The 13,539-nt window shown below is 39.0% G+C and overlaps 1 protein-coding gene across 3 annotated transcripts in view; it reads right to left on the reverse strand.

The window, feature by feature from the left end:
* sipa1 (signal-induced proliferation-associated 1) overlaps positions 1-13,539 on the reverse strand; it is a 46,938-nt gene that overhangs the window by 18,510 nt on the left and 14,889 nt on the right. For 2 of the 3 annotated variants that reach the window (XM_062965438.1, XM_062965439.1), the window contains 3 exons: positions 12,694-12,775; positions 3,745-5,732; positions 575-699 (listed from right to left, as the gene is read on the reverse strand). In XM_062965438.1, coding sequence (XP_062821508.1) covers positions 575-699; positions 3,745-4,636 — 1,017 coding nt within the window. In that variant the 5' untranslated portion in view covers positions 4,637-5,732; positions 12,694-12,775. The remainder of the gene's footprint in view (positions 1-574; positions 700-3,744; positions 5,733-12,693; positions 12,776-13,539) is intronic. The other variant, XM_062965440.1, reaches the window with a different exon arrangement.

Genomic DNA, 13,539 nt, shown 5'->3' on the forward strand with positions numbered 1-13,539 from the left:
CCACCGGAGCAGTACCTAATGATCTACTCACATTTGCATGTTTTCGAACTGCTAAGTTAGCAGAAGCTGGGGCTAACAGCGGGAGCTCACTCTGCTCCCCGGATTCGAACCTGCGACCTTTTGGCAGCTCAGTGCTTTAACACACTGCGCCACTGGGGGCTCACAATATAATATAATATAATATAATATAATAATAACAATAACAACATCAACAAAACAACAACAACAATAATAAGACAGGCTTATGCCAGAGTCTATTATTATTATTATTATTATTATATACACTCCACTTTTTTCACTGCCAACAGACCTCTGAAAACCTATTTGACCTCACAACCTCTGAGGATGCCTGCCATAGATGTGGGCGAAATGTCAGGAGAGAATGCTGCTGGAACATGGCCACACAGACCGAAAAACTCTGGAATTCTGGCCATGAAAGCCTTCAACAATACAATGGATGGGAGGGAATGGGGATAGACAACTCAGGCTTCCTCGATAATCCGGAGACCTCGGATGACTGACATCTCCTTGATCCCCAATGTTTACAAACATTTCAGCCTTCCTTAGAGCTTACCTGACTTGTCCGTACAATGAGGCGGTAATTGTACTGGGGTCCGGTGCTGCCTTCTTTCTCCTCGCGCCGCAGGGACACGGCCACCGCCCCCAACTGATCGTCCACCCCAAAGAAATTCTGGTGCTCTGCGCAAAGGGAAGGGAAAAAAATCCTGCCTTAGAAACATCTTCAAGACCAAGCTTCTCGTCCTCATTAAGCTGCGGTGGAATGTATTCAAATGTATTATTATTGACACAACATCGTTGTATGACACAGCAAACAAGATAGATATGCTGGATTTCGTATGTCAAGGAACTTTCCATGCAACGTTTTGTTGTGTCAGCTGTCAGCTCTAGTTTGTAGTGCGGTTTTCTTGTACTGATTTTTTGTCTGCTGTGCTTTGAGTATTATTATTTTATAATGACACAGCAAACAAGATAGATATGCTGGATTTCGTATGTCAAGGAACTTTCCATGCAATGCTTTGTTGTGCCAGCTGTCAGCTCTAGTTTGTAGTGCGGTTTTCTTGTACTGATTTTTTGTCTGCTGTGCTTTGAGTATTATTATTTTATAATGACACAGCAAACAAGATAGATACGCTGGATTTCGTATGTCAAGGAACTTTCCAGGCAATGTTTTGTTGTGCCAGCTGTCAGCTCTAGTTTGTAGTGCGGTTTTCTTGTACTGATTTTTTGTCTGCTGTGCTTTGAGTATTATTATTTTATAATGACACAGCAAACAAGATAGATATGCTGGATTTCGTATGTCAAGGAACTTTCCATGCAATGCTTTGTTGTGCCAGCTGTCAGCTCTAGTTTGTAGTGCGGTTTTCTTGTACTGATTTTTTGTCTGCTGTGCTTTGAGTATTATTATTTTATAATGACACAGCAAACAAGATAGATACGCTGGATTTCGTATGTCAAGGAACTTTCCATGCAATGCTTCGTTGTGCCAGCTGTCAGCTCTAGTTTGTAGTGCGGTTTTCTTGTACTGATTTTTTTGTCTGCTGTGCTTTGAGTATTATTATTTTATAATGACACAGCAAACAAGATACATATGCTGGATTTCGTATCACAAAATCACAAGTCGAACACTTCCCAAGTGTCTAGGACTGTGTGATGTATTTTCGGATGATGCGCGCAGATCCCAGCAGGGTGGCCTTTTGCAGTTGGCAGATTGTAATTATTATTGCTATTATTATTATTATTATTATTATTATTATTATTATTATTATTATTATTATGTTTATTTATACCCAGCTTTTTCTCTCCACATGGAGACGCAAAGCAAATTAATAATAAGGGGAATGGTCTTATTGACCCCTCACTGGACATTGAATCGGAGCCAGTAGCGTGATGCTGCAGCAAAGAAGGCAAATCGAATCCTAGAGCTGAAAGGGCAGCCCAACCACCGGAGGATACAATTATGAATGAATACTTATTATTATTATTATTATTATTATTTGAAACACAACAAGTTGAGTCCACAGCAGACACTCTGCTGGCTGTTGTACTGGATCACACGTCGGACACTTCCCAAGTTATTATTATTATTAATAATAATAATAATTATTATTATTATTATGAGAAGCTGTGGTTAAACCCTTGTGCCAGCTGGACTGCTGACCTGAAGGTTGGGTTGCTCACCTAAAGGTTGGCGGTTCGAACCCGCGAGACAGGGTGAACTCCCGTCTGTCAGCTCTAGCTTGCAGGGACATATGAGAAACCTCCAAGCAGGATGGTAACACATCCGAGCATCCCCTGGGCAACATCTCTGTAGATGGCCAATTCTCTCACACCAGAAGCAACTTGAAGTATCTTCTCGGATGAGCTCCCCTATGTCAGCTCTAGCTTGTGGTGATATGAGAGAAGCCTCCCAGCAGGATGGCAACACATCCAGGCGTCCCCTGGGCAACGTTTCTGTAGACGGCCAATTCTCTCACACCAGAATCGACTTGCAGGATGTTCTTGGGTGAGCTCCATCTGTCAGCTCTAGCTTGCAGGGACATATGAGAAACCTCCCAGCAGGATGGTAACTCATCCGGGCGTTCCCTGGGCATTGTCTCTGTAGACGGCCAATTCTCTCACACCAGAATCGACTTGCAATATGTTCTCAAATCATTTCTGATATGATTAAAATACAATTGAGCCATCAAACACATTGACTGACCAATCTGTTTCTCAATCTCAATCTCAGGGTGTGTCTTCACTGAAGGGTTATTGCAGTTTGACTCCACTTTGATAGCTGATGTCAAATCCCAGGCTGATGCACTGTAATCTCAAAATATACCTGAAACCTTGCAAATTTCCCCTAAATTTCTCCTAAATCGGCTTTGCAAGCATTCATTACAATCAATGGTGTTGCGTATAGCAACAGCTCCCCCTGTTGTCCATTTGAGGAAGTTGGCCACAGAGTTCCTCCGGAGGACTTAAGAGATTCCTAGAGAGTTGTTATTGTTTTGTTTTGTTTTTAAAAAGGTTTATTACGTGTATTATTTTACTCTATTATTATTAAAAGGATACATAAGGGCATTTACATTGAAGATGATGGGAATAATGATTTTATCAGAGTCGGAGAGTCTTATCTTAAATTTGAGCTTGATGTAAATATTCAAAAACATTTAACCTACTGATGCCTCAATTTATGTAATTTTATTGGTATCTATTTTTATTTCTGATATTTACCAACCTCGGCTTATACTGGAGTCAATGATTTCCCAGTTTTTTTGTGGTAAAATTAGATGCCTCGGCTTATATTCGGGTCGGCTTATACTTGAGTATATATGGTAATCAGAGTCGGAGAGTATTCGGGTCAGCTTATATTCGAGTATATACGGTAATCAGAGTCTGAGAATATTTGGGTCGGCTTATATTTGGGTATATACGGTAATCAGAGTTGGAGAGTCTTATCTTAAATTTAAGATTGATGTAAATATTCAAAAACATTTAACCTACTGATGCCTCAATTAATGTCATTTTATTATTATCTATTTTGATTTCTGAGATTTACTGCTCTCGGATTATACTTGAGTTAATGTTTTCCCAGTTTTTTGTGGTAAAATTAGGTGCCTCGGCTTATATTCGGGTCTGCTTATACTCGAGTATATACGGTATATATGTGTGTATATATGGTAATAATACTGCCCTCAATCATTTGATTTCCCTCACTCCACCCTTGGAACACGCACTCACCTTTGCCGTAGAAATGCTTCCGATAGTAACAGGCTCCCAGGTCGGCGTATTCGATGGCGTGCCCGGCGCGGCTGGTCCTCTGCCCGTAGCTTTCGCGTGGTTCCTCCAGGACCGACACCGCCATGTTCGGGCAGTGGAACCCCGCCAGGGACCCCCGGTGTTGCCCGATGCCGGATTCAGATTCACCGCCGGATTCCGCCCGGAAGCAGGGGCAGCTGAGCACCAGGGTCCCGTCTGTCTCCTCGTCTGCGTCGCCCTCGGAGAGGTGAGCGGCGTCCGCCAGGCGGGACTGAGAAGCTGCCGAGGCCCCGGTGCTGACGTTGCCCTGCTTTTCGGCCTCTCGGGCCACTCCGCCCGGCTCAAACAGGATGCTCTGGACATCGTAGTGGGCCAAGTGGCGGCCCCAGACAGGGGCAGCCGCCTCGGGAACGGGGTGGACAACGGCCCCCTCTCCGTCCGTTTCGGTCTCCCAAACCTCGCTGGTCGACAGTCCGAGGAGGAGCAAAGGGTCCCGGAAACGGCGGGCGGTGGGGCTACCGGCTCGGGGTTCTTCATGGCTGTGCGCCCGGGCCCGAGGAGGTGCCAACCCCTTGACTGACGAATTGGGGCTACTGTTACGAAGGAACCCGGATCCGCCGCCGGGGGAACTCGGGGCCGCCGGGGCGGTGACGGCGAGCTCCCCTTCGCTCAGCGTCACGTCGCTGTTGCTGCGATGCATGAGGTAGCTGCGCCGGGGGGACCTCAGCGGAGGGGGGCCGTAATGCCCCGCGACTGGGCGCTCGCCCGCCGGGGAGGACTTGTTGGTCCGGAAGGTGTCGAAGGAGAGGGACGGGAGCGGCGGGCGGTTCGTGTGGCGTCGGATCTTGCGGATGAAGAGGTCGTCTGACTGCATCGCCCCCTGGCCTCCCCCTCACGCACGGGCCGCCGACCGTCCACTTGGGATTCCAGGTCCGCTTCTGGTCGGTGGCAGCCGTCCAAAGGAAGAGCTGGGATTCCAGATCCGATTCTGATTGGCGGGGTCAACGATTTGAGGAAGCAATGCTCCACCTTCTACTCTGAGAATGACAATTGGTGGAAATGAAGCTCTGCTTTCGATCGGTGGAATCGACACCTCACTTCTGATCGGTGGAATTGACACCTTGTTTCCGATTGGAAGAAATGACACTCCACTTCTGATCAGCGGAATCGACACCTCGCTTTGGATTGGCAGAATTGACACCTTGTTTCCAATTGGTAGAAATGACACTGCTTCTGATCGGCGGAATCGACACCTTGCTTCCAATCAGTGGAATCGATACCTTGTTCCCAATTGGTAGAAATGACACTCTGCTTCCGACTGGTGGAATTGACACCTCACTTCCGATGGGTGGAATCGACACCTTGCTTCCAATTGGTAGAAATGACACTGCTTCTGATTGGCGGAATCGACACCTTCTTTCTGATTTGTAGAAATGACGCTCCGCTTCTGATCGGCAGAATCGACACCTCACTTCTGATCAGTGGAATCGACACCTTGTTTCCAATTGGTAGAAAGAAATGACACTCCACTTCTGATCGGCAGAATCGACACCTCACTTCTGATCGGTGGAATCGACACCTTGTTTCCAATTGGTAGAAAGAAATGACACTCCACTTCTGATCGGCAGAATCGACACCTCACTTCCGACACCTTGTTTCCAATGGGTAGAAATGACGCTCTGCTTCTGATCGGCGGAATCAACACCTCGCTTCCGATCGGCGAGAAACAACGCTCTGCTTCCACTCCTTGGAAACACCACTCCGCCTTCCAGTCCTCGTGGCCAGTCAAGTCCTTGGGAACGAACGGTCTGGAGTCTCTTTGGCGGAAGGGGTCTGTGCTCCTCCCATGGAGAAGGACTTTATAGGGCGGTGATTCGACTTCCGGCACCGCAGCGATGAAGACTAATGAAGACCGTCAGCAGACCGAACCCGGGTCTCTCGGCATGTAGAAAACATCCAGGAACCAATTCCTGTAATGTAAAAACGAAATTTAATTTGGTGAGAATGTGGAAAACATACCCAAACGCAGGGAGATCTGATTTGTCAACTAGCCTGGACCGGAGCCATTTCTCTCTCTATAAGTCGGGTTTTAATTGCAGCCTGGAAGAGGCTTCTCCAAGTCAGCCCTGCCGCTCTGCACGTACCCAGGAATGCTCTGGCCATCCGAAGCTCCCAATCAATGCACACCTTGATCATAAGCTCCAGGATTCACGAAGCAGGACTCGGGTTCGCACCCGCAGCCCGCTTAGGCTGCAATCCTGCCGACGCTGAGAGCTGATTAGCCTACTTGCTTGACGGAGCATTTCATCCCCACCCACCGGTCCAAACTCTTTGTCGTTCCCAATCAGCGTCCGGGAAACGGAGATGCAGATGGTCAAGGAAGGGCGAGGACGAGCCAGACACCTCTCCGTCCCTTGCAAAAGCCCATCTGCTTCGCCGGGAGGGAGGAATATTATTTCAAACGAGAGCTACAGCAACTCCCCCTTTTAAAATAATGCCGGTCCTCATCTCTTACTCCGGATTAATAACACGGAGCAGCAATCACTTCCTCCTTGCTTCCTTGAGTTTCGGGCGAGAATCCCCACCAAACTTCAAAATAATATACTGTAAATACTCGAGTATGAGCCTAGTTTTTCAGCCCCTTTTTTAAGACTGAAAAAGCCCCCCTCGGCTTATACTCAGATCAGGGTCCTGGTTGGCTTATATTTGGGTCAGCTTCTCCTCGAGAATATATGGTACATTTATTATTTTTCTCTATTATTATTGGTATTATTATATTTATCATTTTTCTCTATTATTGTTGCTACTATTACATTTATTTTACTCAATTTTTATTATTACAGTAGAGTCTCACTTATCCAAGCCTTACTTATCCAAGCCTCTGGATAATCCAAGCCATTTTTGTAGTCAACGTTTTCAATATACAGTAGAGTCACACTTATCCAACACTCGCTTATCCAACATTCTGGATTATCCAACGCATTTTTGTAGTCAACGTTTTCAATATAACGTGATATTTTGGTGCTAAATTCGTAAATACAGTAATTACTACATAGCATTACTGCGTATTGAGCTACTTTTTCTGTCAAATTTGTTGTATAACATGATGTTTTGGTGCTTAATTTGTAAAATCATAACCTAATTTGATGTTTAATAGGCTTCTCCTTAATCCCTCCTTATTATCCAAGATATTCGCTTATCCAAGCTTCTGCCGGCCCGTTTAGCTTGGATAAGTGAGACTCTACTGTAACAGGAAAATAATACATGTAATAATAAACAGAGTAAAATAATAAATGCAATAATAATAAGATCAGAGTGAAATAATAAATGTATTATTAATAATAATAATAAAAATAGAGTAAAATAAATGTAATAGTAGCAACAATAATAAAAGTAATAAATGCAAGAATACCAATAGTAATAGAGAAAAATAATAAATGTACCATATATTCTCGAGTATAAGCTGACCCAAATATAAGCCAACCAGGACCCTCACCCGAGTATAAGCCGAGGGGGGCTTTTTCAGTCTTAAAAGAAGGGCTGAAAAACTAGGCTTATACTCGAGTATATACAGTAAATCGAGTAAATATACAGTAAATATACAGTAAATATACAGTAAATATACAGTAAATATACAGTAAATCGAGTATATACAGTAAATATACATATATATAAATATGTAAATATACCATATATTCTCGAGTATAAGCTGACCCAAATATAAGCCAACCAGGATCCTCACCCGAGTATAAGCCGACGGGGGCTTTTTCAGTCTTAAAAGAAGGGCTGAAAAACTAGGCTTATACTCGAGTATATACAGTAAATCGAGTAAATATACAGTAAATATACAGTAAATATACAGTAAATATACAGTAAATATACAGTAAATATACAGTAAATATACAGTAAATATACAGTAAATATACAGTAAATCGAGTATATACAGTAAATATACATATATATAAATATGTAAATATACCATATATTCTCGAGTATAAGCTGACCCAAATATAAGCCAACCAGGATCCTCACCCGAGTATAAGCCGACGGGGGCTTTTTCAGTCTTAAAAGAAGGGCTGAAAAACTAGGCTTATACTCGAGTATATACAGTAAATCGAGTAAATATACAGTAAATATACAGTAAATATACAGTAAATATACAGTAAATATACAGTAAATATACAGTAAATATACAGTAAATATACAGTAAATATACAGTAAATCGAGTATATACAGTAAATATACATATATATAAATATGTAAATATACCATATATTCTCGAGTATAAGCTGACCCAAATATAAGCCAACCAGGATCCTCACCCGAGTATAAGCCGAGGGGGGCTTTTTCAGTCTTAAAAGAAGGGCTGAAAAACTAGGCTTATACTCGAGTATATACAGTAAATCGAGTAAATATACAGTAAATATACAGTAAATATACAGTAAATATACAGTAAATATACAGTAAATATACAGTAAATCGAGTATATACAGTAAATATACATATATATAAATATGTAAATATACCATATATTCTCGAGTATAAGCTGACCCAAATATAAGCCAACCAGGATCCTCACCCGAGTATAAGCCAACGGGGGCTTTTTCAGTCTTAAAAGAAGGGCTGAAAAACTAGGCTTATACTCGAGTATATACAGTAAATCGAGTAAATATACAGTAAATATACAGTAAATATACAGTAAATATACAGTAAATATACAGTAAATCTAATCTAAATCTAAACCTAATCTAATCTAAATCTAATCTAAAATCTAAATCTAATCTAAAATCTAAATCTAATCTCAATCTAATCTAAATCCATAATAAAAGTGATAACCTGTATGTGTGTATGTGGCAAACAGGCTTCAAAGACAAATCATGCCTTTTTCAAATAACCCAGGTCCCCAAGCTAGTACAGTAGAGTCTCACTTATCCAACACTCGCTTATCCAACGTTCTAGATTATCCAACGCATTTTTGTAGTCAATGTTTTCAATATATCATGATATTTTGGTGCTAAATTCGTAAATACAGTAATTACTACATAGCATTAATGTGTAATGAACTGCTTTTTCTGTCAAATTTGTTGTCTAACATGATGTTTTGGTGCTTAATTTGTAAAATCATAACCTATTTTGATGTTTAATAGGCTTTTTTTTAATCTCTCCTTATTATCCAACATATTCGCTTATCCAACGTTCTGGATTATCCAACACATTTTTGTAGTCAATGTTTTCAATCTATCATGATATTTTGGTGCTAAATTCGTAAATACAGTAATTACTACATAGCATTAATGTGTAATGAACTGCTTTTTCTGTCAAATTTGTTGTCTAACATGATGTTTTGGTGCTTAATTTGTAAAATCATAACCTATTTTGATGTTTAATAGGCTTTTTTTAAATCTCTCCTTATTATCCAACATATTCGCTTATCCAACGTTCTGGATTATCCAACACATTTTTGTAGTCAATGTTTTCAATATATCATGATATTTTGGTGCTAAATTCGTAAATACAGTAATTACTACATAGCATTAATGTGTAATGAACTGCTTTTTCTGTCAAATTTGTTGTCTAACGTGATGTTTTGGTGCTTCATTTGTAAAATCATAACCTATTTTGATGTTTAATAGGCTTTTTTTTAATCTCTCCTTATTATCCAACATATTCGCTTATCCAACGTTCTGCCGGCCCGTTTACGTTGGATAAGTGAGACTCTACTGTATTATTTTAAAGGAGAGTTACAGCAACTGCTGCTGCAAGATTAGCCACACAGCCCCAAAAACTCACAGCAACCCAGTGATTCTGGCCACGAAAGCCTTCGACGGCAGAACTAGATCACAGTGGTAGAAACCAAGGCTTTAAGGAGCAAAACCTCGTTTACAAAGAGAGTTAGTTCCCTTTTGCCTCTTCCAATGCGGATCTGGATGGAGAATGACAGGAAACGGTGTCTGTTCTCTGATCGTTTGCAGAAGTCTGGCTTCAAGGCACTGACTTCCCCTCCGGTGAGCGGAAGTGAAGCGGCCGCCTCGCTTTCGGGGTCAGCGGCAACCTTGACTCACCAGCCAACCTCTCCTTTATTCCCAGATCCAACCTGATATTTAGCCAAAAGGGGTGCATCTACACTGTAGGATTAATACAGTTTGGTGCCACTTTGGAATGGAATCTAGGCATTCGTAGGGACGGGAAAAAGGTGCATTTAATGTGGACAACACATTGCATTTACTGTGGTCTCCTTTACTCTTAAATCAGGAACTGGATGCAAAGCAGAGCAGAGGGTGAGTCCTGGCACCCTGCAAAAATGATAACAAGCTATATACCGTATATACTCGAGTACAGTAGAGTCTCACTTATCCAACACTCGCTTATCCAACGTTCTGGATTATCCAACGCATTTTTGTAGTCAATGTTTTCAATATATTGTGATATTTTGGTGCTAAATTCATAGATACAGTAATTACTACATAGCATTACTGCGTATTGAACTACTTTTTCTGCCAAATTTGTTGTCTAACATGATGTCTTGGTGCTTCATTTGTAAAATCATAACCTAATTTGATGTTTAATAGGCTTTTCCTTAATGCCTCCTTATTATCCAACATATTCGCTTATCCAACATTTTGCCGGCCCGTTTATGTTGGATAAGTGAGACTCTACTGTATAAGCCTAGTTTTTCAGCCCTTGTTTTAAGACTGAAATAGTCCCCCTCGGCTTATACTCGGGTGAGGGTCCTGGTTGGCTTATATTTGGGTCAGCTTATACTCGATAATATAGGGTACAATTATTATTTTATTCTATTATTATATTTATTATTTTTCTCTATTATTATTACATTTATTATTTCACTCTGTTATTGTTGCTACTATTACATTTATTTTATTACTATTATTATTATTATTATTAATACATTTATTACTTCACTCTGATCTTATTATTATTATCACATTTATTATTTTACTCTATTATTATATTTATTATTTTTCTCTATTATTATTACATTTATTATTTTACTCTGTTATTGTTGCTACTATTACATTTATTTTATTATTATTATTAATACATTTATTACTTCACTCTGATCTTATTATTATTATCACATTTATTATTTTACTCTATTATTATATTTATTATGTTTCTCTATTATTATCACATTTATTATTTTACTATATTATTATATTTATTATTTTTCTCTATTATTATTACATTTATTATTTTACTCTGTTATTGTTGCTACTATTACATTTATTATTATTATTATTATTATTTATACATTTATTAGTTCACTCTGATCTTATTATTATTATCACATTTATTATTTTACTCTATTATATTTATTATTTTTCTCTATTATTATTACATTTATTATTTTACTGTTATTGTTGCTACTATTACATTTATTATTATTATTATTATTATTATTAATACATTTATTAGTTCACTCTGATCTTATTATTATTATTATCACATTTATTATTTTACTCTACTATTATATTTATCATTTTTCTCTATTATTATCACATTTATTATTTTACTCTATTATTATATTTATTATTTTACTCTATTATTATTACATTTATTATTTTACTGTTATTGTTGCTACTATTACATTTATTTTATTATTATTAATAATAATACATTTATTGCTTCACTCTGATCTTATTATTATTATCACATTTATTATTTTACTCTATTACTGTTGCTACTATTACATTTATTGTACTCTATTTTTATTATTATTATTAATGCATTTATTATTTCACTCTATTATTATTATTGCATTTACAGTAGAGTCTCACTTATCCAATGTAAACGGGCCGACAGAATGTTGGATAAGCGAATATGTTGGATAATAAGGAGAGATTAAGGAAAAGCCTATTAAACATCAAATTAGGTTATGATTTTACAAATTAACCACCAAAACATCATGTTATATAACAAATTTGACACAAAAAGTAGTTCAATACACAGTAATGTTATGTTGCAATTACTGTATTTACAAATTTAGCACCAAAATATCACGATATATTGAAAACATTGACTACAAAAATGGCTTGGATTATCCAGAACCTTGGATAAGCGAGGCTTGGACAAGTGAGACTCTACTATCTATATCTATATCTATCTATCTATCTATCTATCTATCTATCTATCTATCTATCTATATATAAAAGGGTAATGGAATTACGGCACCGGACAAAACAACTAAACTAAATGCCCCACAACCTTGAAAATTGACAGCACAACCTCTCATCCACGCCTCTACGTTCATACAACAAAAAGAAAAGAAAAATAAAGTCCAAACCACAGCAACGCGTGGCCGGGCACAGCTAATATCTATATATATAAAAGAGTGATGGCATCACGGCGACCCACAAAACAACAAAACTACAGGCCCCCCAACCTCGAAATTTGACAACACAACCCATCATCCATGCCTCTAGGTTGATACAACAAAAAGCAAAGAAAAATAAAGTCCTAATTAGAGGGAGAGAAATAATTGTTTTTATCCAATTGCTGCCAGTTAGAAGGCTCTAAGCTCTGCCCACTTGGTCTCCTAGCACCAACTCAGCCCAGTGTTAATAAAAGAATAAAAAATAAAATAAATACAAATAATACAATAAAAAAACACTTAAAAAATTAATACAATAAAATACTATAACAAAATAACTAAAAATAATAAAATATAATAAATAAAAAAATAAGTTACAATAAAATTAATTTTAAAAAAATACAAATAACGTCAAATAAAAATTCCACAAAAACTTTTAACAAATGCCGCCACCACTTTGCCACAGCAACGCGTGGCCGGGCACAGCTAGTGTATATATAAATCTCAAACTCAAAAGTGGGCCAATTTTTTTTTATCTCTGGGGTTAGTGAGAGATTTTGCACAGGAAAGTCTACCGGAACAAATAAAAAGCAGCCTCGCACCTTTGTGTGGGTGGAAAAGAGAGCGGGATATCCTCAACGGCCGTTTCTCACACCTCGAGTGGGTTTCGGCATTTTTCCACACCTGAGAACCAAAAGAGAAAGGTTCCAAGTTCACGTCAGGCTTAAATACATTTCCGGACGCATTTTATTTTTTTTGGTTCCTTCGCCCACATTGTTGTGACGTGGCTTCGATATGCGAAGTCAGAAATGTGGAGACGGAACGAAAATTGAGCTGAACAGTCTCATTCTTCGTTGAGCGCTGTCACCCTTTGTATTATTTTTATTTGTATTATTATTATTATTTATTATCTATCATCTATATATATAAAAGGGTAATGAAATTTCGGCCTAGGACAAAACAACAAAACTACACATCCCAGAAACACTAAACTTGGCAGCACAACCCCTCATCCATGCCTCTACGTTCATACAACAAAAAGAAAAGAAAAATAAAGTCCTAATTAGAGGGAGAGGAAGAATTATTTTTATCCAATTGCTGCCAGTTAGAAGGCTAAGCTCCGCCCACTTGGTCTCCGAGCAACCCACTCAGCCCAGGGGACAGGCAGAGTTAGGCCTCACTTAGGCCTCTTCCACACTGCCTATAAAATACAGATTATCAGATTTTAACTGGATTATATGGCAGTGTAGACTCAAGGCCCTTCCACACAGCTATATAACCCATATAATCTTCCACACTGCCTATAAAATACAGATACAGTAGAGTCTCACTTATCCAACACTCGCTTATCCAACGTTCTGGATTATCCAACGCCTTTTTGGAGTCAATGTTTTCAATACATCGTGATATTTTGGTGCTAGATTCGTAAATACAGTAATTACTACATA

The sequence above is a fragment of the Anolis carolinensis genome, unplaced genomic scaffold (assembly GCF_035594765.1).
Source record: "Anolis carolinensis isolate JA03-04 unplaced genomic scaffold, rAnoCar3.1.pri scaffold_14, whole genome shotgun sequence".
Lineage (NCBI taxonomy): Eukaryota > Metazoa > Chordata > Lepidosauria > Squamata > Dactyloidae > Anolis > Anolis carolinensis.